This window comes from Ambystoma mexicanum, chromosome 3p (assembly GCF_040938575.1).
Source record: "Ambystoma mexicanum isolate Mex_15411 chromosome 3p, UKY_AmexF1_1, whole genome shotgun sequence".
Classification (NCBI taxonomy): Eukaryota; Metazoa; Chordata; class Amphibia; order Caudata; family Ambystomatidae; genus Ambystoma; species Ambystoma mexicanum.
The window spans coordinates 502,262,381-502,285,847 of NC_090925.1; the positions used below are offsets into that span (position 1 = coordinate 502,262,381).

General features: G+C 45.0%; 1 protein-coding gene across 1 annotated transcript in view; it reads left to right on the forward strand.

Moving 5' to 3' along the window:
- Positions 1-23,467, forward strand: part of RIPOR3 (RIPOR family member 3) — an 898,683-nt gene that overhangs the window by 543,510 nt on the left and 331,706 nt on the right. Inside the window, exons 9-11 of the mRNA XM_069651171.1 lie at positions 8,974-9,123; positions 15,102-15,165; positions 22,493-22,536. Coding sequence (XP_069507272.1) covers positions 8,974-9,123; positions 15,102-15,165; positions 22,493-22,536 — 258 coding nt within the window. The remainder of the gene's footprint in view (positions 1-8,973; positions 9,124-15,101; positions 15,166-22,492; positions 22,537-23,467) is intronic.

Genomic DNA, 23,467 nt, shown 5'->3' on the forward strand with positions numbered 1-23,467 from the left:
CTCTGCGGAGTGCAAATGTGAAGGTCAAAAGGCAGCATAGACAATTGTACGTCGCCTTTTGCCCTTTGCATTTGCACCCCGCAGTGCAAAGGGCCAACCTTTGGTGCCAGGCGCCCGCTTATGTTACAGTGTAAACATAATGGGACCCTGCTATCAAATTACGGGGAACGCAAAATCGAACCTTGTTTCTACAAAACCATTATATAACACACAGGAATATGAAAATCACTTGTGCACTTAACTCCCAACTATTTTATTTCTTGATTGCTCTCCCAAGTGTGAAATTCGGTATTACTGCCGAGCTACTATGTGATCCTGAGTCTCTGGGCCTGGACGCCATAAACACACCATAAGCACATTACTCATAAGCGCATCAGTCAATCCGCAGAGCACACGCAGGCAGCAGCGCTTCACTCTTCAGTAGGCACTCACTGTTCACAATGCCCTATGAGCAGATTCAATGACTGGTTGCAATGAGTGCAGTGGCTGCCTCTGTGCCCAAAAAGGTGGGAAGGCGCTGGGTGGCATGCATAGCCTTGAAGGTGGGTGGGCTGGAAATCCACATGGCCCTGAAAACGTCCCGCAAAGCCCAAGGTTGGTATGCCAGGGGGACCAGATGGGCTATATTCTAGGATGTTAATGCAGCTCTCGGGGGTGGCGGGGGGGGGGGGGGGATGTCAGCACCCTAAGTATCCCTGACCAATCTCTCAAGAGTCAAATGACTTCCGGGGTCTTGGGCAGCAGATGTAATGACTCACTCTAAATGCGGGGGCGGCTGTGCAAGATTTAGATCTTCTGGGTCTTTAGGCGCCATGATGTTCCGAGCTTTTGCAGACAGCCCTAAGGTTGAACAACTCTGACTGGTATCACTGGCATCTGCTTAGCTTTCAAAACGCTGTGTGTAAATACATACATTATTTCAGGTTCGGTATAGACTCTCAGTGCTCAAACTCTCCAAATAACACACCCCTAGCACGATCCCGCCGTACCACATCTGATGACTGCTTAACACATGGATTTCCTGAACCAGATTTTTCCATCAACTCCAATTTATTGGGATCAGATTTATTCAGTTGTAACTTTGTCACTGACATCATTGTGTAGGCTGGTTACAAATTCCCACATGAACAATGGCATTGTTAAAAAAAAAAAAGTAGGACTGGATAAAAGAACTCCACATGAAATTGGAGCTGTTGGAAACTTTTCATAACGTGATGTGATCAAGAACAGATGTTTGGACTACAACTCCCACCAGCCCCATACAGCTTGCTCAATGGTGAGGCGTCATGGGAGTTGTAGTCCAGAACATAAGGCAAAGCAAACGTTTCAGTCTCCTGTGGAAATATGGCTGCAAGTAGGGATGCCGGTCCCTGATGGTAAATAGTATTAACATCTGCAGTTCCGGAAGGAAGAGGCAATTATTACTGCTGTGAACACAGAATCCAGCTGGGCTGCTTTTAAGTGCCAGGCTATTATGCAAGTCAATGCAAAAAATAACGAGCATACTCGTCCTTGGTACTTAAGGGGTTAACGTGAGCATTGACCATCCCAGGTGAGCTACCTGTGTGATTACTGGGCTGCATCAATAATGTGCTGCAAGCCTTTTCATGGTCTATGCAATGCTCTTCCTGCAGCTGGCAGGAGCAGATGGAAATCTCAAAACATGTCCAGAGGTCATCAGGAATTTCCTGATGGCTAAAACAATTCAAGAGCAAATGTGATGGTCCTTTGAGGGGTTTTAAGCCAACCCGACAGTACAGTAAGTGCAGAACAGAAACCTCAAGCAATGTGAATCTTGCTGCCACTGTTGCCTTAGGGAGGCAGTACAACTGGGTGGCCCTGTGCATTGAGTGGGCCGAGTTCAAAATCCGCCAATGGGGCAGGATGGAGACCGCACTCATAAACCAGTCTGCCTGACAAACGTGGTGTGGAAATGAAGATAAAATAGGTGATTTCATGGGTGGGGTTCTCAGAAGAAAATTCATGATGGACAGATCTGATTTTTTATATTTATTTATTTACTGATCATTTGTTAGGGGCCTATACAACCAAATGGTGTTCCTAGGCCCTACAAGGCCAAGTGGGGCGGGTACAGGGGAGTAAAAATTAATGGCAAAAGAAAACAGTGTATAAACATTTGTGCTCCTGCTAGGCCTTATGCCATTCGGACGTGCAAGTGCTGCGAAAGAAGTGCAGGAGATAGGGGAAGGAGGGAGGGGGCAAGGGAGCAAGGTATGGGCAAGTGCTGGCGAGAGCCAGGGGACGAGGTCGTTGGCTAAGTGCTAGAGTGGAGGAATCCCAAGGTGGGATGCACAGCCGCCAGGTAAGGGGCCCACAAGGGCAGTGTGGGGGGGAGGAGTAGAGGGTGCTGTTGTCGACTGGGCAGGGCCTGGTAACATGTGAGATTCATGAAGGTCCAGGATGCCAGTCTCAGCGGCAGTGGGGTGATTAGCAGGGAATGGGAAGAGGGAAAGAGGTGGAGAAAAGCAGAGTTTTGAGAAGTTTCTGGAACTTAAGGAGGTCCAGCTCAAGTCTGAGAGAGGAAAGGAGACTGTTCCAAAGAGAGGCACCAGCCAAAGTGACCTGCCCCTCACTCTCTGATTGGAGAAGCATTTGAACAGCAGAGAGTTGGAGTTAGAGGAGTGGAGGGCTCTAGCAGGAAAGTATTTAGGGAGAGAAAGTTGGAGATAGCATGGTCCCAGGCCCAAGAAAGCCTTGTGGATGATGCAGAGGGTCTTACATTTGATCCTCGCAGCCTCCGGGAGCCAGTGGAGTGATCGTAGGGCTGGAGATATTCGGTCCCTGGGCTTAAGGCCAAGGATACGTCTTGCAGCCTTATTCTGGATTAACTGAAGGGGGCATAGAGAGTAAAGGTGGGGATTGTGGACGAGGCAGTTGCAGTAGTCCAGCATAGAGAGGACCAGTGCTCTGGACACATTGAGCTTCTTTTGGACAGTTGAAGAATGATTAGGTTACTTAGGAAATCTACTGTAGCTTAGTAGTGGAGGTGAGCAACCGAATTCAATGTCACTGCTGACAGATCCTAACAGAAGACATAATCAGGAGTGGAGCAGCTTTGGGATGGGAGTACAATTGGTCAAATGGGTTTGGGGATGATTGCCTGGAAAATTGTCTTGTTAAAAGGAGTCCGATCTGTAGGAAAGAAAGAGCTTGGTGGCCTACCACATGGAAATGGGGCCCTTGATCCAGTGCTCTTTGACGCATGCTTGCGCGACATTAACGATTGCTGGGAATATAAAGTGCTCCAATTGTGACCTGCCTTAGGGTTAATAGACAAAATATGGAAAATGCGGGCAAACCATTCTTTTAAAAAGCTTGAAGATTGGGAGTCAGCAAATATTGCTCCATGTGGCCTATTGTAGAGTCCTTCATTTAGTCAACACCTGGAGGAGTAGTCATGTAAGTGCAGAGGCCTTAAATGGATCTTATGATTGTCATACCAATTTGCTTTAACTTATCCAACCGGTGAGGCAAGGCTATGCGGACGAGAACAGCAGCAGAATTTCAGAGGCATATAGTTATCTCTCCCGAATTTCGCATCCTGGTTTTAGACACTTTATAAGTGGATAGGTCAAAACTGGTTGACATTTAAAAAAACAAATTGTTTATGGTTTACAAAAAAACCTTTACAACGTAGCACATCAATTTAGACATATGAATATAAAATCACTTCATATAAAACTCAGACAAAACTAAGCATTTTAAATTTCAAAGATCAATATCATGTTTTACAACATATGCCAAACAAAGCACAGTAATCTGGCATTAAAAAGAAAAATTGATTTAAAAACTATAATCCTATTAAAAACATAGCAGCAATAGCATACAATATGTTCTAAATAAAGTACAGTACAATGTAGCTAATGAAAGAATATCGTATGATACATCAAATATTATTACAACAGGGCATCTATCAAGGAATCATTAAGAAACTGTATCTGTTATTGTGGCGGTATACTTAAATTTAAAAATAGTTAGAAACCCCCATTATTTTTCTCCATCACCAGTGATAATCAGGACAGAGAAGGATTCATAAAGAGGCCAAGGTCTATTGATTGTTTCTGTTCTCGGGCCATTGAGTCTTTAAGGGATTTAATGAAGTATGCTACCGCCAAACCTTCTGATATATTCTGAATGCTAATATGTCTACTCCAAATATAGTTGACATGCCTCTGTGTCCCCCACTCTATAAACTTCTCCAGATAAGTCAATCTCCTTGCCTGCAATGCTGGGCAAGGTAATAGCAAATGCTCCATTGATTCAGTTTCTCTTGTTTTCTCACAATAACGGCACCATGGGTTCACCATGTCTGCCATCTTCCTCCCATAGAGAACCTCTCTCGTCGGCAGGATGTTACAATGTAATTTCAGCAATAAATTACAATAGTGTCGGTTCGGAAATGCAGTCATAAAAAAGGAGGCAGCCCCATGATATTTATGGTCCCACTGTAGATGTCTGAGAGACGGAGATAGGTGTGAAGTTTCTCAGTTGTTATAATCCAGTCCCTTTCATATAGTAGTGATTTAACTTTATCAGGATTCGATATCAAGGTAAATCTGTCCGTATCCAGCTCCAATAACAACTTATCGCAGATGTCCTGAGTGTAATCAGATATTTACAAGAGGAGTATCCCATCATGTCAGTGGAAAAAAGCCTGCTCAGGTCTTTGTATAGTGTATTTTTCAAAGGCGCAATGATGTTTCTAAACAGTGTCATCATTTGCCATTCCACCCAAGCCTGCAGCGAGGCCAAACCAAGTTCAAACCTGATTGCAGCCATGAGGGTATTTTGAGGTTCCCCCATGGTCTTCCTCCACAACCTGCCCTTCAGGATTTCCCAGAATGTTGACAATTCGTTGTAATGGAGCTCCATACCATATATAATTTTAAGAACTATCTTTCCCTCATAAAAGTTAATTGCGGGTTTGATCGAGAAGCGGCCAAATTTATGATCTCATTTCATCAATTAGTTAGCTAAGGGCTCAGCTTTTTGTTTAAGAAAAACAAATAGTCTGCCAATCAATGGTTGTGCCATTAATGGAATGCCCAAATACATTACCTTTGTGGTAGTTTCTATGGGTACGTCACCCATATTCCATCCTATTTTATTCTTTCTTTTACCTTTTGAGATTATCAGAACACGTGTCTTCCTGGTTGAAATTAAATACTGGGATTCTGTCGATCGGTCAGAGGCCCATCAAATGGTGTATTTATGCTCCAACCAAATGCATGCGTCCCCCTACTTTTCTCTGCCCCTTCACCTTTTGTCCATCTGATTTTAAAGACTACTATGTCTCGCTTGAGCACCTCATAAATCCATGACACAACCACTCACCATCTAACTACATCCAGTGCCATGCTTGGTCTATTCTAGACATTGCCATCACCATAAAACTCTGCTCAATACCGAGATGTACTTCCCTAAGTCCTACTCTCATGCTTACCATTATCACATTTGAGAAGCACGCATCCTAACTTCCACAACCATGTCCCCTCCCACTCTTCCCAATAAGGCCAGCCGCCGTACGGGCACTACGGTGGTAAGGAGCCCAGTCTAAATATTGACTAACATAGAAGCATAAAATGTGAAATGGGAGTGGAGGAAAACATTATGTGCCCTTCATATTTTAGGTGACGTAGTTTATTCTGTGATGTTGTTGCGCAAGGCGCCAGGGTAATTTCCAAGTCTTCCTATTAGTCATAGGCAAGACGGCACGGGGCATGACACCGTTTCCCTCCGTGGATGTAATCTGTGATTGATGTTGTAAGTTGCTGTAACTTGTGACTTGATCCAGACTTTTGTAAATACTGGAGTTACCTGCTTATGTAACCTGTAACATGTACGATTAGCGCCTTGATGCCTCTGGGCTTGGCCGCGCTTTTTGCGCTTTACAAATAAATAAAATACAAATAACTCTGACATTGTAGATGGGCAGGCTATCATTAGACCATCAGATGTTCAGTTGCAAATGCTTTCCCTGGACCTAGGTCATGTTAAGCAGCGAAGGATTGAAGTCTGGTAGGGCTACTGGTGGTTTGTGCAGAGTAGATCACCTGTTAGACTGCCCCTGACATGAGGCCCCACTCTAAATGTGAAAGAGACATGCACATCCTTCTGCCCTCTCTCATGTTCAGCAGGACATGTGATTCACGTGTTCAGAGCAAGTACACCCAGCAATTGCAATTGCGAGAAGGAAGTGTGCTGGAGCTGTGGTCTAAGGGAACATCTTGTAACTGCTAAAAGGCATTCACAGGAATAAAAACAGAATACTATACAGCTAGCCTAGCATCATCAGTCAATGACATGCAAGGGTGGAGTGGAGTGGAGTGGCCTGTAGGGAACTTTGGAGATGTACAGGTAGGCCTCTGCACCTTAGGCCTCTTTTGTGTGGTAACCTATTTTATTTCCAAATGTTCTCGTAGGAAAAGGGTTGGCCTTGCTGAAAATGTGTAATATGAGGTCACTTTAAACATTATTTCCAGGGCCTCTTTTGGTTCCCAGTCCACCCCTTAATGACATGTAAGCAGCGGCATACTCACTCCCATCTTAAAAGGCCTTTAAAAAAATAATCGAATTCTATGTATGAAATGCCTCTGCCGCTTTTCTTTATAGTGATTCGGGGAGTGGGAGGATAGATAATCGTTCTCTATGGTCACTTCGGGTGCTGCATGCTTAATTGCCCTTGCGCCGAATGCAGACTTTCATGCAGGAGCCATGGGGGCCAATCCAGGGCAGCGCCGAGCAATAGCCACAGGGCCAAGGAGGAAGAAAGTGTTCTCCTCTCGCTGCCAGTGCCGACGCTTTTCTTTTCAGCCTGAAGCCCGTGCCGTAAATGCTGTCCACACTCACCTCGGCCCATAGCAAGCTCGCACGAGGGGGTCCCTCCCATGTGTCCCTCTGCGTCTAATAGAACGTCACATGCCGTGACATTGCGCGAGGTCCCGCTGCGTCTAAAAGAACGTCCCATGCCCTGACGTTGCATGAGGTCCTGCTACGTCTAAAAGCACGTCCCATGCCCTGACGTTGCATGAGTTCCCCCTGCGTCTAAAAAAACGTCACATGCCCTGACGTTGTGTGACATATGTAGTGTTACGCATTACATCTGGCAAGCCCTTTTTTATAACCAGAATCCGAAAATGAATATAAATGATTGACATCAAAAATTAAAGTACATCAGTCAAAAGTAGTTATGAGATAATAATAATACATATGAAAAAGTGCTGCTCCATTGGAATCTGCTGCTCTTTGCCACGGCCTAGTCAGCCTTATTGTAAATACGTCACTGACCCCATCCTAACAATGGAGGGCTACTTGCCTCCAGCACTAGCTCTGTGTCCCCAAAGCAGTGTAATAGCAAAGAACCAGGGAGAGCTGTTGGAATCCTTAGACATCCATGTGGATAAAACAGGGTTCTACCCCTTAAAAATCATAAAAGGAGTTATTTCTGCTTGTAACATTCTTATATAGAGCGTCAACTGTGATTGCACGGCTCAGCCCCGAAATCGAACATGCTAATGATCTTGACTTTGGAAGGTCAAACTATAGTTTGAGAAGGTCGTGAGGTTTCAAAAATGCATCACATCATTTGTTGACTTAAACCCCACAAAGACACAATTTCTCCCAGGTGCTGTCCAGCCTATATTGGCTGCCTGTGGAGAAACACATTTGCTCCAAAGTCTGTGTAACCGTCACATGGCATGTTTCGATCCAAGCTCTGAGGCAGCGACTAGCCAAATATATTGTCAGATGTAACGTAGTGCCAACACTGGAGCACCTTACTTTTGGGAAGACAAGAGTGGGAAGACAATCCTTATATATTCTGGCTTCTGACTGTGGAATGCTCTGCCTAAAAATGTCAGAAAAATCCTAAACTACTTGCGATTCTGTAAACATCTGGGAAAATGGCTATTCTCCCTTTCCAGTGGTAGTCCAAGGTGGTCTCCTTTCAGAGCTAATTCTTGCAGCACGAGGCCATTTGTGGCGAACGGTGTGGTCTGCAAATATCAGAATAACATACCATACTCAGCAGAGAAAAGATGTTGTGTAACCACTGCAAGCATCGCATCAGATGCTTTCTTATGGACTGTGGTTTGAGATCACATTCGGGCTCGGACTGGCCTACAGGACAATAGGGCAATGCTCGAACCAAAACCACAAAATGCTAGTGTGGGCCAGTTTTGTTGGTCAAAGTTGCTCACTTTCTTTGGCCAATGTTTGCCAGTTTGATGAGTTACTTCACTCTGTGGCTAGTAGTTTTCACCAGTGTTGCTGAATAAATATTCTTTACATTGCAAAAAGTGCATAATATTTTGTTTAAAAAATCCTGATTCAGTACAATTCAAGCAGTCTTTCACAAAAGGAATGAATTTCCTTTTGCAACTGTGGGACACTTTTTCATTGGTCCCCGAAACTATTGCATGGTCCAGTCCGACCCTGATCACATTTCCAAAAAGGATAAAGAAATGTTGTATAAAGGCCAGGGACGGAAAACCTAAATGGAGCGTGAGGTAAACCACGAGACTTGGAAGCAGTGACCCCCGGATCTAAAATGTCTACAAGCAGCAAAGGACTGATGTTTCTGTGAAATAGCACTGTCCCCTTCGATCTATCTACGGCTCACGCTTTGAGACTAGATTTGGGTTGGGTTAAGAGTAAACATATAACAAATATTTTCACAGGAAGGATAGTGTATACACGGGACAACCGCTCAGCAGATGTGGTGGGGACCAGCATACCAAATTAATTCAAAATGTCCTAAAATACACAACGTACAGGAACAATAGACCTGTGAAAGCTGAAGAACACTACATGCTTGAGTGTGAAATAGAGATAAGCAAAAAGCAAGATTGTGCAGGCCTGATAAGTTTTGTCTACCATAAAGTATTCTGCATGTGTTATTGGATATGTTATTGACATGGACAGATAAACATGTTCTTCATGTGTGTGTTGCAGATAGAAGAACTTTTCGAGACGTACTGTATTCAGTGGAGGCTGCGCGACGGGGCATGTAATATGAAGCATGCCTTTTCTCTGTCCCCATCGACGAAAGCATCGAGAGAAAGTTTGGTCGAACTTTACAAGAATTTCCAGGAATGTACAGAGGTACCGTCCCTCCTCTCATTCAACAATGAACGTTACTAACTGAATCTATCTCATCTTTTAATTTTTTATTTTATTTCCAATGGGAAAATGTATTCAGAAAGGATGTATGTAACAGAAGCATCCAAGGTGAACATAGAAATAGACATAGCACAATACATCATCATAGAGTGAGTACAGCTGGATGGATTCACCAAAGGACTCTTTCGGGTGTTTGTCTTCTATGGGAGAGGGGGCTGGGGAGACAACAGATGGGGGAGAGCACAAAGCAAAGGTACAGGCCAGCCCTACTACCACCTCCCTCCAGAGGCGTAGCCAGGATTATCTAACAAGTGGGTCCTGAAGCTAATTCCAGTGAAGCCCACCACAGTGACATTAACATCTGTAAATGCCCACACAGCACTTCTGAGTGGGTGTTTAGAGGTTTCGGGTGGGCCTGTCTATTCCTCTGCCTCCCTCCAAAACAGAAATGACAGCGATAAACTAACTGCACATGAATCGTAGTCGTGTTCCAGGTAAGCCGTATACCAGGCAATTTCACTCCCTCACTCTCATGAAAATAAAATGGGGAGCAACAGTGTTCTGAAGTCTGCCCTTTGATGCTCCTTCCATATGTTCACACCATCTGCATCCATGCAATGTGCCACAAAGAAAAGCTGTGCAATTGCGATTACCCGTCTAATGGGGGCTTTCAAGATCATTAGCACTTGGAGATTGTTATTGACCTCCTTTCAGCCAACCAGAGTCAGAAACTCCTGGTAATGACTGCTCTCTGAACATTCCGCCTTCACAAGCAAACAGGGAAACACAATGCAATTTCCAGACAATATTTCTGTCAACAAGAAACACTTCACACTATGAGGACCTTTTTTCACTGCTATTTAACACACCAACAAGAAAGATAAAACCTGGGAAAACGCTTGCACTTTCGAGGTTAGTGCCTTACAGGTGCATGGCTGGTGCACCTGGGTGAGGAAATTCTAGAAGATGCTATCAGCAAGCCTCAGTCCCGTCCCCATTCAGTAGGACATCCCATCAGGCTGTACGAAAGAAGACCCCGAACTAAGACTACAGATTTCACTATAGTACCTTTTTCAAACCTGTTTACTTTTACATAACACCTAATACATGCTCCCGTGAAGCCCACTCCAGTTTCAGCAAGTTCCAAAAACATTCTCATATACTATGGCTGCTACAGTCCCAAACACTGGGAGCACAAGTCTTGAGCGGATTATGATGATGTGAAGGGGCTGCAACTAAAACCGGGTAAATGTGTGGAGGTGTTGGAAAGTCACATTTTATACCCTTATTGTATAATAATGTGTGGTGTTCTATGGCACGTTATGCCTGATTTCTCAAGATTCTAAGTTCTGTATTATCAGAGGATAATGGCCCGCCACCAGGTTTGTCTTGGGCCATAAGTTGGGGAAGGATAATTATTTCAAGCGATAATTATCCCTTTCGAGGTCTATAAGGTTTTTGGCAAATGGTGGTAGTAGCAGTACATGTTTTGGCATTTTGGTGGTGAAGTATGTGTACTTTAAAAGCGAGTAAAGTAAATGAAATATGGTTTTATTTTGTAGTATTTGAATTACATAGTTATCTTCATAGTTTAAGCCTTTTAATTTCAGTTCTGTTAAACTGGAATAGGTTTAACCTGCTCATGCATTAGGCGTCATGTAAATGTAAACGGTCAAAGCATGTTCCTATGTTTTAGCTTTCCCTTTCTTGTACTAAATAGCATGATGCAGCAAAAAAGGTCCTCTCATAGAGGAAGAGTCTTGTTGAAAAAGTATTGACGGGAAGTTGCACTGTTGATCCCTTGTCTGCTTCTGAAGACAGAATGCTCAGAATGCAGTTAATATCAGTCATCATTGACTGCAATCTAAACATTCTGATTGGCTAAGAGGAGGTCAATAATTATTACCAATTTGTACCCCATTCAGTGGTACTCAATTTACCAAGCTCGCAAGGATGACGTCTGAGTTGGCTCTGCTGCAGGATTAAAAGTTGCAAAGCAGTGGGGTAGCGCAAACTTGCCAACCACCCCCACCCTGCGAGCCATGCTGAGTCCCCCCTCCAGCTCAGAAAGCAATTAAGGGGTTACACCACACTCTGGGATGGTCTAGACTACCAGGCGTGCGCAATACAATCATGCTGCTGCAAGGGCACGCCGCACGCTGCACTAGGGGAATGATATAAATATGTGTTTAAATGCATTATACAGCACACTATCTGAGCAGAATTGGCTAAAAAACCTGAGTATTTGCTATTGTTTTGTAGGGTAATACCAATCCAAAAATCCAATACATGCAAGTCACCAACAGTGCACAGGAACATTAATGCCTTAATTAATTGAATGCTTTGCTATTAAAAATGCCATGCCACAATGAAAACATGTCCAACTGGCTGTACAATGTAGTGCAGTCTAGACATGTAATAACATAATGCAGTAAAACATGCCATGGTATGTTGATACATACCTTGACTGGTTGCACCAAAATGCCTTTCAAAGAAATACAATTTATCACAGTTATTGTTATCACATATGCCCAAAAAAATATACAATGCCACAGTAAGAAACGACTTGACTGGCAGCACTCACATGCCAGTCTAGTCAGGTAATTACACTTAGCAGTATGCTTTAACAGAGATGCCCTGTTAAAAGAAAGTCAAGCCAAAGAAAGAAATGACTAGACTGCACCAAAATGCCTGTATAGCCACTAATAACACATACCATGCCTGCTCAGCCTGGACATAGATGACCATTACGATTTAGTGCACAATCCCCTCCCTCCCACCGCCTACCCCAACCCCCAAAATCATCTCCTCTGCCCAGAATTACCTTCACGTTCCTCTTCCTCATCCCGGGGCTTGCCTCATAAGTAAGTACTGGGATGAGGAAGTGTGAGACTTGGAGTAATGAAGATTACAGGTAACTACACCAGGCATTACCACCATGTCCCTCTGCCTCATACATAAGGACTGGGACAAGGAAGAGTAGGGGATAGGAGTAATGAAGATTACCAATGAGCAATCCAGGCATTAAACACAAGCAGACACACCATTCCTCATACACAACCACGCACCCAACCAGCCTCCCATGCCTTTACATGTACACCCTTTCAACATACACTCGCACATGCACACCCAGGCAGCCACCCATGCATTATGCATTCACATACATTACATTTTATACATATACACACACACTAAGATGAACACACACATATTTAAACAAAACCCATTTTCTTACCTTTTTGAATCTGTTGTCCCAGGGAACGAGCCCTATGACTTCAAAAAGAAAAAGTTGTCTGCCTTCTTAATGAAATTGTTTCCATTACGGTTCTGCATAGGGCTCCCCCCACTGCATGACATGGAGGGCTCCAGCCTGGAGGCCTCCATGTCATCTTGTGTGGGGGAGCCCCACAAAACCGTAATGGAAATAATGTCTTTATGAAGGCAGAGTGACTTCAAAAAGAAACGATTTATTTTTTTTAAGTCTGGGGGGCTCCCTCTCAGGACATCTGCCAGTGTGACCCCCCACACCATGAGGGATGCAAGGGCCCCTGCTACGGAAAGTTAGGTGGCGTCCCAGTTCTGAGGCAAGTACATAACTTGTGAGCAATAACCAACACGAAACGGAGAACATCAAATAACAAACCCACCTCTCGAGTTCCCACCCCACTATACAGGATGCTCAGAAGCCAAACTTAGTGGACCTGCAAAGGTTTCACCAAAGATTTAGCTCTCTTGATAACAGCGACCAACAGTTAGGCCAAGACCAAGGAGATCAGGAGTGTGGTGTAAAGTACAATTAAAAATCATAAGAGCTTGAAAAGCAAGAGATTGTCCACAAACGAAAGTATAAAAATAGTTCTGCTTAATTATGCATTGAGTCAAAAAGACTAAAAGGTAGGAAACACGATATATGAACATTTAGTGAAGGAGCAGAGACCTATCCTAGTCATCCTTGGGGACCACAGGCGCACAGGATGCCCAAACTGCAGTTTCACTCCCAAAAACACAGGCCCAGGTGGCTGCAGGAAAGGACTTTGTGCCCAGTGAAATGAATGGAGAACGGGGGCAGAGGGGGTTTAAAACAGATATGCACCCAGGACCCTCAACCCCTGATCATGAAAAGCAGCAAGCCCACTTAAGGACAACTACACCCTCTGTCACTTCCATTGCTGAAGGGCCAGAAGACATAGGTGCGGAGTCTTCTTCAGATGAGAACTTTGACAGCTGGGCCCCTCGATTCAGTGGTTCCAGTCTCCGTCAGCAACCATTTGGTAATTGATCACCACTTGGCTGGACCTGGAGGAATCCCCACTCCAGAGGATGCAAGGTACATTCAGGCTCAGTGACTCTGAGAGAAGTCGAGCAGGACTTTAGACTAGTTAGGCCCACTAGTCGAAGGGATGGGTCACAAGGTACAGGTCTTTCTTAATGATGAAGAGCGGAGCGTTTCCTTAGCAGTGGATGGCTTCACCCGTGGTAGCTCCAGAACCAGTCCTCTGACATCCTACGGTGGGCTCTTCTTGTTTGGATTCTTGACTCAGCTGCTTGACTGAAGAATGGCTCCAGATACCTGCTAATATGTGAAATCCTGGGCTGGGGGAGTGTGGGGGAGGGGAGCAAGCCCACCAACAGAAAGTCTCTATCACTCAAACAGGGAGTGGCTGTTTCATTCTGGACAGCCAGCTCCCCAGCACGAGTTCCATGCCCACCAACAGAAGGGCCCCTGTCACTCAAACAGGGAATGGCTGTTCAATTCTGGACAGCCAGCTCCCCAGCAGCAGCCCCATGCCCACCAACAGAAGGGCCTCTGTCACTGAAACGTAGAGTGGCTGTTCAATTCCACATAATCAGTTGCCCGGCAACAGCTCAGTATCAATAACCTCACTCTACTGTCTGCCGCCCACCTCTAGTTCCTCGAATTCAAGCACGCAGAGCCCTTCCCAGGCTTCTGCCAAGGAGCTTACAAAAGGGATATGCCCATATAGGCCCATTTTGTACCTGACAAGGGAGACAGTCAGCCACAAAGCCTGCAACCAACAGGGTCAGTTCCTATACCATGACGGACAGCCATTTTGGCTACCATATCTAGTGGTAAAATGTCCTGGGACACACGAGTGCACCAGAGAGATAACACTGCCACAAGCCTGTCGCTGATACACTGTATCATTGCAAAAATAGACCGAAAATATAAGAAATTGAGGACATTGTCCCCTAAGGCACTATCTTTAGAGACGGTAGTACTGGTACACAAAGGTTTTATATATTAGTGGGTCCATAAAAATGAGTACCAGGGAGTAGGAAAGGTAACAACGCCAATTATGTAGAGTGTCTTAAGCATGGCGGTGGAAAAAGCTATACAAAGACTAGATTGACCTTATTGGTGTAATTGCTTAACTGGTGGCAAATGTGTGTTATGGTAAAATGCCTTTGCACTGCACCAATGCACCACCAGAGTGCCTATGCTTGTCAGTGAACTGGTCTACTGCGGCACTGCCAGAGCTATCTAATATATAATATAATCTGCTGGAAGAAAATGAACGAGGGGAAGATAAGAGCATGGGAAGAGTGAAACAGATGCGACGAACACAGGGAAGGAAAGATGCGGGGGTGGGAGGGCTGGGGGGTCGAGAGGAGAGGTAGAATGTTTTGTGATAGCCTAGGTGCTCATCAATCCCGCCAGGTGAACCATGGTCTTGCAAAATGGAGGATGCAGACATGTCCTAAAGTGTTGTGATGATTGGGTTGGTTGTGTTCCCAAAGCAGATTTTGAGAATTGTAAGTTAGTACACAATATAATGTTGGTTGCAATGGGGGGGCCTAGTCCCACCACAGAGGAATTTATGAACAAGCTATTCAATGGAAAAAGCATCAGGCTCAGACAGCAGCCATCATTTAATAAAGAAGAAGTGACAATGTGGAGACATTTGCTGTAATTGACACCACGCCTTTTCCTCTTCCAGGATATGTGTCTGATTGCGGGGGCGCTGGAAATGCATTTGGGGGAATTTCACATCAAGATGAAAGGTAATGACCAAAGTATTAGCTGTACTCGTTGCCAACTTTATTTATAGCGTTGCTGTGTGTGGTAGTTTTACAAGCATCATCTCCTCAGAATAGGCTGTCATTGTCTTGGTTATGTCTCCCATTATGGCGGTGCTTTGAGAAGTTTGGCGCGTCATGCAGCATTAGACATTCTCCTTGTAAAACCGTGGCAAGCCCCCCGAACCCCCACACCGCACCCCGTAGAGTGACACACTGGGTAACACTGTCCATCTGGATGCCACTATAATTTGGGACCACTTATTGGAGGAGAGCCAAGGATCATCTTCTGCGGCTGTGGGCGCTCTTCTTTCATTCACACGACTGGGGATTTCTCTATCTTAGCTTGGGGGCTAGAAGGAGGGGGGGTTCTAAAGACCCTGCTATTGCATACTGGTGCCTATTTTCTTGGCTTGTTGCCTTGTGTCTTTTCAATGGTGTTGTCGACATGCCCCCTGCTGCTCTACAAATGTATGTCTTCCAACATCCTAGACAAACATTTGCTCATGCCCCCGTGTGCTCAAGTACCCTTCTCTATTTCGCCCACTAGAATATCAATCAACGTCACTCCTTATCCAACAGGAGCCACTCCCCTGAGGGCAGTTCTTGATAAGTACTCTCACCCTCACCGGTCGTATCCTCTCCCGTCTCCATCACAGATTTATGATATGATATGGCATTTATAACACGCCTATACACAAGTGTTTCGAGGTGCGATGAGGCAAGGGAGGGAGAACAGAGGGAAGACAGACAACGTTCCTACTAGGCCAGGTGTCATTCAGATTGCGCCCGAGGGTGAAAGGGACAAGTGCGTGGGGTAAGGGAGAGGGGAAAGTGCAGTACAGGGATAATAGAATAAATAAGATAAATAAAATGGCCAGATGGTGGCAAGTGCAAGGACGTGCAGATGTAAGTGCTGGTGGGGGCACTGTAGGGGTACAGAGTAACAGTCCCCAGGTGCGGGGGTTGTCCGGGAGGCAGTGCAGGTGTGCCTGGGCCTGAGATCAGAACGGGTGGCCAGGTAACCCGTGCAGATTCAGCCAGTTATTCAGCAGGGGAGAGGGGGAGAGAATTCAGAAGCAAAGAGGAAGGTTTTAACCTATATGTTGGTAAAGTATTTAGATCTGTTATGACTCCATGAAACAGTGGCATGAGGTGAAATAACATTACCCACGATTATTAAGTCATTTATTCTGGGGATAAGGTAGAACGCTGAACCATGATAAGACATTTACACTGCGCTGAAACAACAGGTTTCACCCTGATGAGATGCCTAGACAGGCTCACGTTTCCCCACTAACATCAAACGCGAATTACATTGTCGCGAAAGTTGCGTGTCACATCATCTTGTAGTCGATAAACGATGTATCCAACTAAAGCACCATTCAACAGCAAGAACTGGCAATGCCAACAGTTTGGGCTTTTGTTTAGGCATGGGAAAGGCACTTGCCAGGTAATGCTGCAGTGGTATTAACTGGCCATTGATGGCTAAACTGAAAAATGGTGCAAGTACCTGGGCATCTAATAGCAGTGCCTGGCAAATGCCTACTACGTATTGTTAGCTTTGCCAATGTTTTGTTTTAACAGGACTTGTGAGAAGGATACAATAGTGCTTATAACTCGAGTCGCTGAAGGCATACTGGTTAAGACATTTTTATTACACCACTAATGCTTTACTACTCCAAAGTCATTAACTCTCAGAAGATTGCTTTGAAAATATACTGGCACTCACTTTGAGGGCAAAGTTTGAATGTAAGGTTTGATTAAAGCAAGCTCAAATAGTTCCCATGAGGAGGTGTTTTGGGCAGAAAGGGACAGGAACTGGGTGGGAATGGACATAGAGACTAAGATGGCCATGGACAGTCAATGGGTATGTTAATAATCAAACCGCACCTACACGCTTTGTGACCCTCCTCATATGTCGTTTCTCCCTATCTCTACTCTAACGCAATAGTTTTGGTGTATAAGTGGCCACCTAAAACGCCGGCCATAGCTCTCACAAGTTTACATCACACTCCTTTCCCTTTGCTCATGAAGGAGAGATTTTGCCCTTACCCCCATGACTCCCAAGCTCCTTCCCAAGTCCCTCTCACAACACTCCTTTTGCACCCCTTCCTGTTTGCGTGCCTCAGACACCCACGAGGAAAGTGGCAAAGACCTGTGGTACAATTGCTTTACAGGCAAAAACTTTGTGCCTCATTCAGAGTTTTGCGAATTTGGAGGGAAATGGAGAATTTGCCTCCAGCATTCTACTAGAGTTGAATCCTCCACTTTACCTCCAGAAATTGTCAGATTTCCCCAAAGTGTTACTGCTCACAGTAAATCCACCAAAAACCCTCCTGGAGTCCAAGGATGTCATTTCACCAAAATGCCCGAGGTAGCAGAAGTGACATCACACGACCCTTGACCACTGATGACATCACATCTCATTTGACCCAAGCCCCAAGTGACATCACATTTATTGATGGCACACGCCCTTCAGATCTGTCGAACACCTCTGTTTCCAGGTGCTCTTATTTCAGTCATACGTAAGAACCAAGGCATAGAGGGATGCATGATTTGTCCACAATCACACATTTGGGGAATGTCATTTTCCGGATTCGACATGGGGCCTATGTGTAAAACATACATAATGCAGTACTTGTAACAAGGTATCCAAAATCTCTAACATACGATAAAGTGAGTGTATGAAACATCTATAGATCAATGGACACAGAAGTATTCGTTATTTGTGGCATTGATGTGTTAAACAAGCCCAAAAAAGCACTGACCTGAGGAGGTGTGCACTGTCTGTTTACCAAGGAGCAACATGCTGCACGAGCAAGGCCTGGAAATGAAATAATTGACCAGGATTTTGTATCAACAAAATGTCCTGGTTATAAATGTGTCTATGAGTCAGCTACCACTATGATAGAAGAAACCTATTGTGCGGGTTTAAGCGGAGATCATTTGTCTCAGGGTGAATTTATCTTTAAGTTATGTGACAAACAACCACATGTTGTCTCCCATAACACAGAGCCGAATATAAGACCTTCATGTCCTAGGCTTTGATGAATGACTCTTCTTCAATCTTTTTTAATGGGGTGAGGTGCGGAGTGTGGGGTGCTGCACTTCCCTCAAAAGTGGTGCTCAATGCATCTATGATTTTCAGAGCTCTATGTGTGTGGTGCGTTATTCAATGACCCCCCCAGTACCGGCCCGTGAATGAAGCTTCCAGCCCTTTCCAAGAAGGAGTTTGAGTGGGGAGGAAGGGATCACTCCATGGCTCTCTCACGTCTGAGACTCCATGTCCAGTGCTTCTTTTCCTAAACAGTGTTGCACCAGAGCAGGGTCCTGGTCGAATTTACAGCCCCTTTCAACCATTCACATCACACTTGAATACGTTCAAGGTGAGCAGAGCCCAATCAGTGGTGTAGCACCCCCTAAGCAAGAAAGCACAGGGCTCGCCACAACTCAGGCTGGCCCGGACCCGCATGTGTCTGCAATGTCCATGACGTTTATGCCACTGAAAGAAGTAAATATGTTTTAAATAAAAGTTTAAATGTTTCACCTAGTGTAGAAAGAAGGGGGCGGTGCCTGGTCTCCAAATATACCAGCCACTCGTGGTGGTTGGCGAGTTGTTTTATTGGAGGGTGTAAATATTTGCCATATGTATGTGAATCCGAAAAAGCATGGCGAGGGCGGGCAGAACTAACGAAAATGGGTTTAGGAGGTTCAGGGGGATTCTTCCCCCTCCCATGAGAAAATGTTTTCAATAATGGGTTAAAATGGTGCATTACACAGCACACTTTCTGTGAACATTTGGGTAAAAGGCCAGACAGTTTGGAATCGGTTTTGTAGGGTCCCACAAAACCCATCCTACCCTGTGGTGTCTCCCAGGGGTCCTCCCTCTACCTGCTTCTTTTCAACCTATATCTAGCAGACCTTATTGCCCATCATGGAGTGCTCTTTCACACCTATTTGGTCGATACACAATTGGTTTTCAATCTCGACTCCCCGGTGCGGGACCCCCCAGACAAACTGAAATCTTGTCTCTGAGCTATAGGTGAATGGATGACGGAAAAGTGGTTGAAGCTAAACTGTGACTAAACTGATGTTCTACTGATTGGCTTCCCGAGCCTCAACTCCAATTGGAGTCATGAGTTTTGGCCTGAAATCCTGAGGCCATGCCCTACTCCGACTAGTTCAGTTAAAAGCTTGGGGGTGAAACTTCTATCATCTGGCTTGAGAGATGCTCACAGTAGCAGTAGCAGTCTGCAATGCCGGCTTTGCCAAGTTGAGAGTTATTAAGAAGTCTCTTCCTTTTCTTCCATCTGAGTTTAGAGCTCAGGTAGTCATGTCCTCTATTATGGGGGCTCTTGACTACTGCAATGGGATCTACTTGGGACAGCCTCTGTTTCAGATTAAATGGCTACAAGTCTTGCAGAACTCAGTGGCTCGGCTAGCTCTTGATGCCCCACAAGCACATTTCCCAATGCATTGTCATGCTGGTCCCTTCAATATATGCCAGTATAAAAACATGTTCATGCTGGCTGCCCATATATTTCCATGCTGGCTCCACCAACATATGCTAGTTTTCCCATATAAGAACATACTTATGTTTGCTTTGAGATGTTTTTAATAGTATCATTACTGGCAGTAGGCACAAAGCTGGCTCTGCCAATATATGTCAGTACACCTATGTAAGAAAATTCTCCTGTGTATTTGGCCATTACAAGTGACATGGCACAGTAAGAAAAACATGTCCAAACTGCTTAAAATGTAAACCAGTCTCGACCCATAATAACACTTATTATCCTAGCTTCATCATATATGATCAGTTAATAAAAAGTCATGCTACAGTAAGAAATATACAGGTTGCTTCACCAAAATGTCAGTCTAGCGAGGTAATACTACTTATCATGCTTGATTTATCAAAGATTCTGAGTAATAAATGTCATGCCACAGTAAGCAATGGCTGGACTGTCTGTACCAAAATGCCAGTCTAGCCAGGTAATGACACACATGAACTTGGCTTTGCCCGAAAATACCAGTAAAACATGCAAAGTCAATAAAGGATGTGTGAAAAATGCTCTAGTGATCCCCAGCCTCCCAGGGCATTACACCCACACACAGGCATCCCCTTTCACCCTTCCATACATCCTGCCTCACATTCATTCACACTGAATTTACCATGCAGGCACGCACCCATCCACCCAGAACAGTGGTCGAATTGTAGGAAAAGAAGTAGTAGAACTATGTTCCCTGCTGGCCTGCCCCCGCTCCCCACACACCGCATTGCCATGAGCCCCTCCCATGCAGCATAAAAACCTCTAAACAAACACACGTGCTGTTTAAGGGAACATTCAGTGCCGTGCAATGAAGTGCAAGTTTCAACTTATTCCTATACTTTTATTTTAAAATGAAACCATTCCGGAATAGTTTCTTTCTTAATTAAATGTATAGGAACACTAAAACATAATTCAGAAAAGAAGAGGAGCAGTGCTCCCAACCGCTCCCACCCCTTCTACCACTGACCCAGAACATTCACACACACAATCACATTCATACCCATTCAACCACCAGTCACTCACCAATATACCTTCTCTCACATACAGTCACACTGGCACCCACCCAGAACATTTACACACGCACTCACATTCCTACTCACTCACACACACACCATTCGCTCACCCATAAACCTCTCACGTTCACTTGCACTGCATTCTCCACACATGAAGGTACCCACCCACCCAGAACATTCAAACACACACTATCACCTTCCTACTTAACTACCCACCACTCACTGACCCATACATCTCACATCCACTCTCACTGCATTATCTACACAGGCGCACACCCACCCAGGACATTTAAAAACACACTATCACATTCCCACTCATTCACCCATCAACCACTCACTCATAGACCTTCTCTTACATCCCCTCTAACTGCATTCTCCACACAGACACACACCCACCCAGAAAATACAAGCACACACACTATCACATTTCTTCTCATTCACCCACCGCTCACTGGCCCATAGCACTTACATACATCTGACATGCACTTCACACATGCAAAATACACATCACATTTTTTAAAGCCTTCTTACCTGTTTTTCCAGCTTCTGTAACTCCATGCAACCCTCGGCTCCTCTGTGCTGCTCACAAACAGGACCCAGAAAGCTGGGAGAGCTTCCTGGTTCCTGTATATGAGCCACGAGGAAGGAGGAACCGGGGTTGGAGCTGAATGTGTCATGTGACACATGTCACGGACAGCTACAACCAATTCTGAGGGCTTCCTTCAAGGGCTGCAAGCTCTGGCCCAGCCTTCACCCTGATGGGTGAGGACTGGTGCTGGTGCCACCCCAGACCTGTGTGGCGGGCCACCCCACGCCGCATGAGCAGCGGGGGCTCCTACTAGTCCAGTCCCCAGGAGCTTCCTTTTAATTCAAAAAAAGATTTTTTATTTTTTTGAATACTGGGGTAGCAAGGGAGACCCCTGGTGATACCCAAATGACTTCCCTACTGGAGTCCTTTGGAATCTAAAACAATAGGGATATTATCCATCCTACTCCGACTCGTATTCCTGTGGCTATGCTACGGTGTGGAGTGACAGAAATGGTAAACGATTTGGCAGTGCCTCGGCATGCACATTGCTAAACTTGCAATTAGGCCCTACGTATGTCTATTCTGAACTGTACTGCGCAATTATGTGTTTTTCTTAATGCCCATGTTCCCAGCGAATTCTGCCTTATGCTTTAGGGAAAATCTGATCACATCTTACATCACAATAATTACTTACATTGCATTAGACCAACATCTGCTCTTCAAGCACACCTTAATAGTTAGTTCACCACGAGGGCTGGCCTTCTTCTTCTATTGGAGGACCGGTTCAGAGCTGGAATGTTCTTGCCACAATAATTGCTCGGAAAACCTTGTGACAAGTATTTGTCCCTGCCCCGGGACACGTGAAATCAGCTGCTATCGCTCTACACAGTGACTTTTTTCTTTTCCGGCACATATGTTCTTGTTTTTTTAAATATGAAAAATGTGCCCAGGGGCATACTGTTACTTCCTCTGCAAATTCGGATAAGATGTGTCCACTTAATTCTTTCATTGCACTGCTTATAACATGACAACCCCTCCGTTTTCCTCCCCATGTGAAGCTTCACTTCTGACACACTGGTTGCTGATGCACACCTGGCAGTTTATCACCCATGGTGATTGCCTGTGCACCTGACTTGAATGCGACATGGAAAGTGCATGATATACATGAACGATTTTAACTTCCAGGCATATAAAGTTTCTGTTTTTGCTTTTTTTTATAGGTTTGGTGGGGTACGCACGCCTGTGTCCAGGAGACAATTATGAGGTACTATTTATGATAAAGTTAACGCTGCACTTTTCAAGGTCTTGCAGGACGAAGTTCATTTACATTCCCTTCACCCCATTAGGCATCTCCTTTTCCCCCACCTGGTGCAGGCTCTGGTGATGTCAAGCATTGACTTTGACGATGCTAGTCTTGTCCGACCTGCCTAAATCCACCCTCGCTTCTCTGAGGGCTCTGTGCTGCGGCCAGGCTAGTCGTCAGTGCCAGACAACCTGAACCCAACACTCCCAACATTCAAACAACTACGCTGCCTTGCACACTGAACGCCGGCCGATACAGATTTGGTGGACTCAGCCCAGCACATTCTGGAACTCCCTGTCATCAGGTAGACACAGAGCTCTCAAGGAGAAGGCCAATCAGTCCTGTTTCTTTTTCCTTTGGATTCAGGAACTTGCAATTTTTGCTTTCCTGTTTGAAATTTAGAATTTAGGAAAAGCACAAGACCCAGAATTCAAAACAAAAACAGGACTGGATGGCCTTCTGACGCATGCCCATCGGAAATTTGATTGCTCTGTACAATAAAATGTATATTTCCCAACCAGTGGGCGTGCAAAGGAGTGATCTCTTTTAATTGGAGGTACCTACATTTAACTCAAAGCAAGAGGTGGTGGCTGGAAGGCTCAGAATTAATTTGAACCTCTGTCATTGCTCTGTGCAACCCTCCAGACCATCGCTCTTCGCCTGCCAAGCCATTACAAAAGCGAAAGACCATATGCAAATCAGGCTTGGTCCCACCCCAAAAGGGGCAGGCCAGCCCAAACGACTTGGTCACATCCCTTCTGCACGAGACAGCAATCATCCCCAAACATGTTTCAGCCTCATTGGGCCTCATCAGTGAGGAGTAGCTTGGGTCTCTACGCCCAGACGGCATGGGACCCACGTCTCTGTACCTACATTTAATCCAACCTCTACT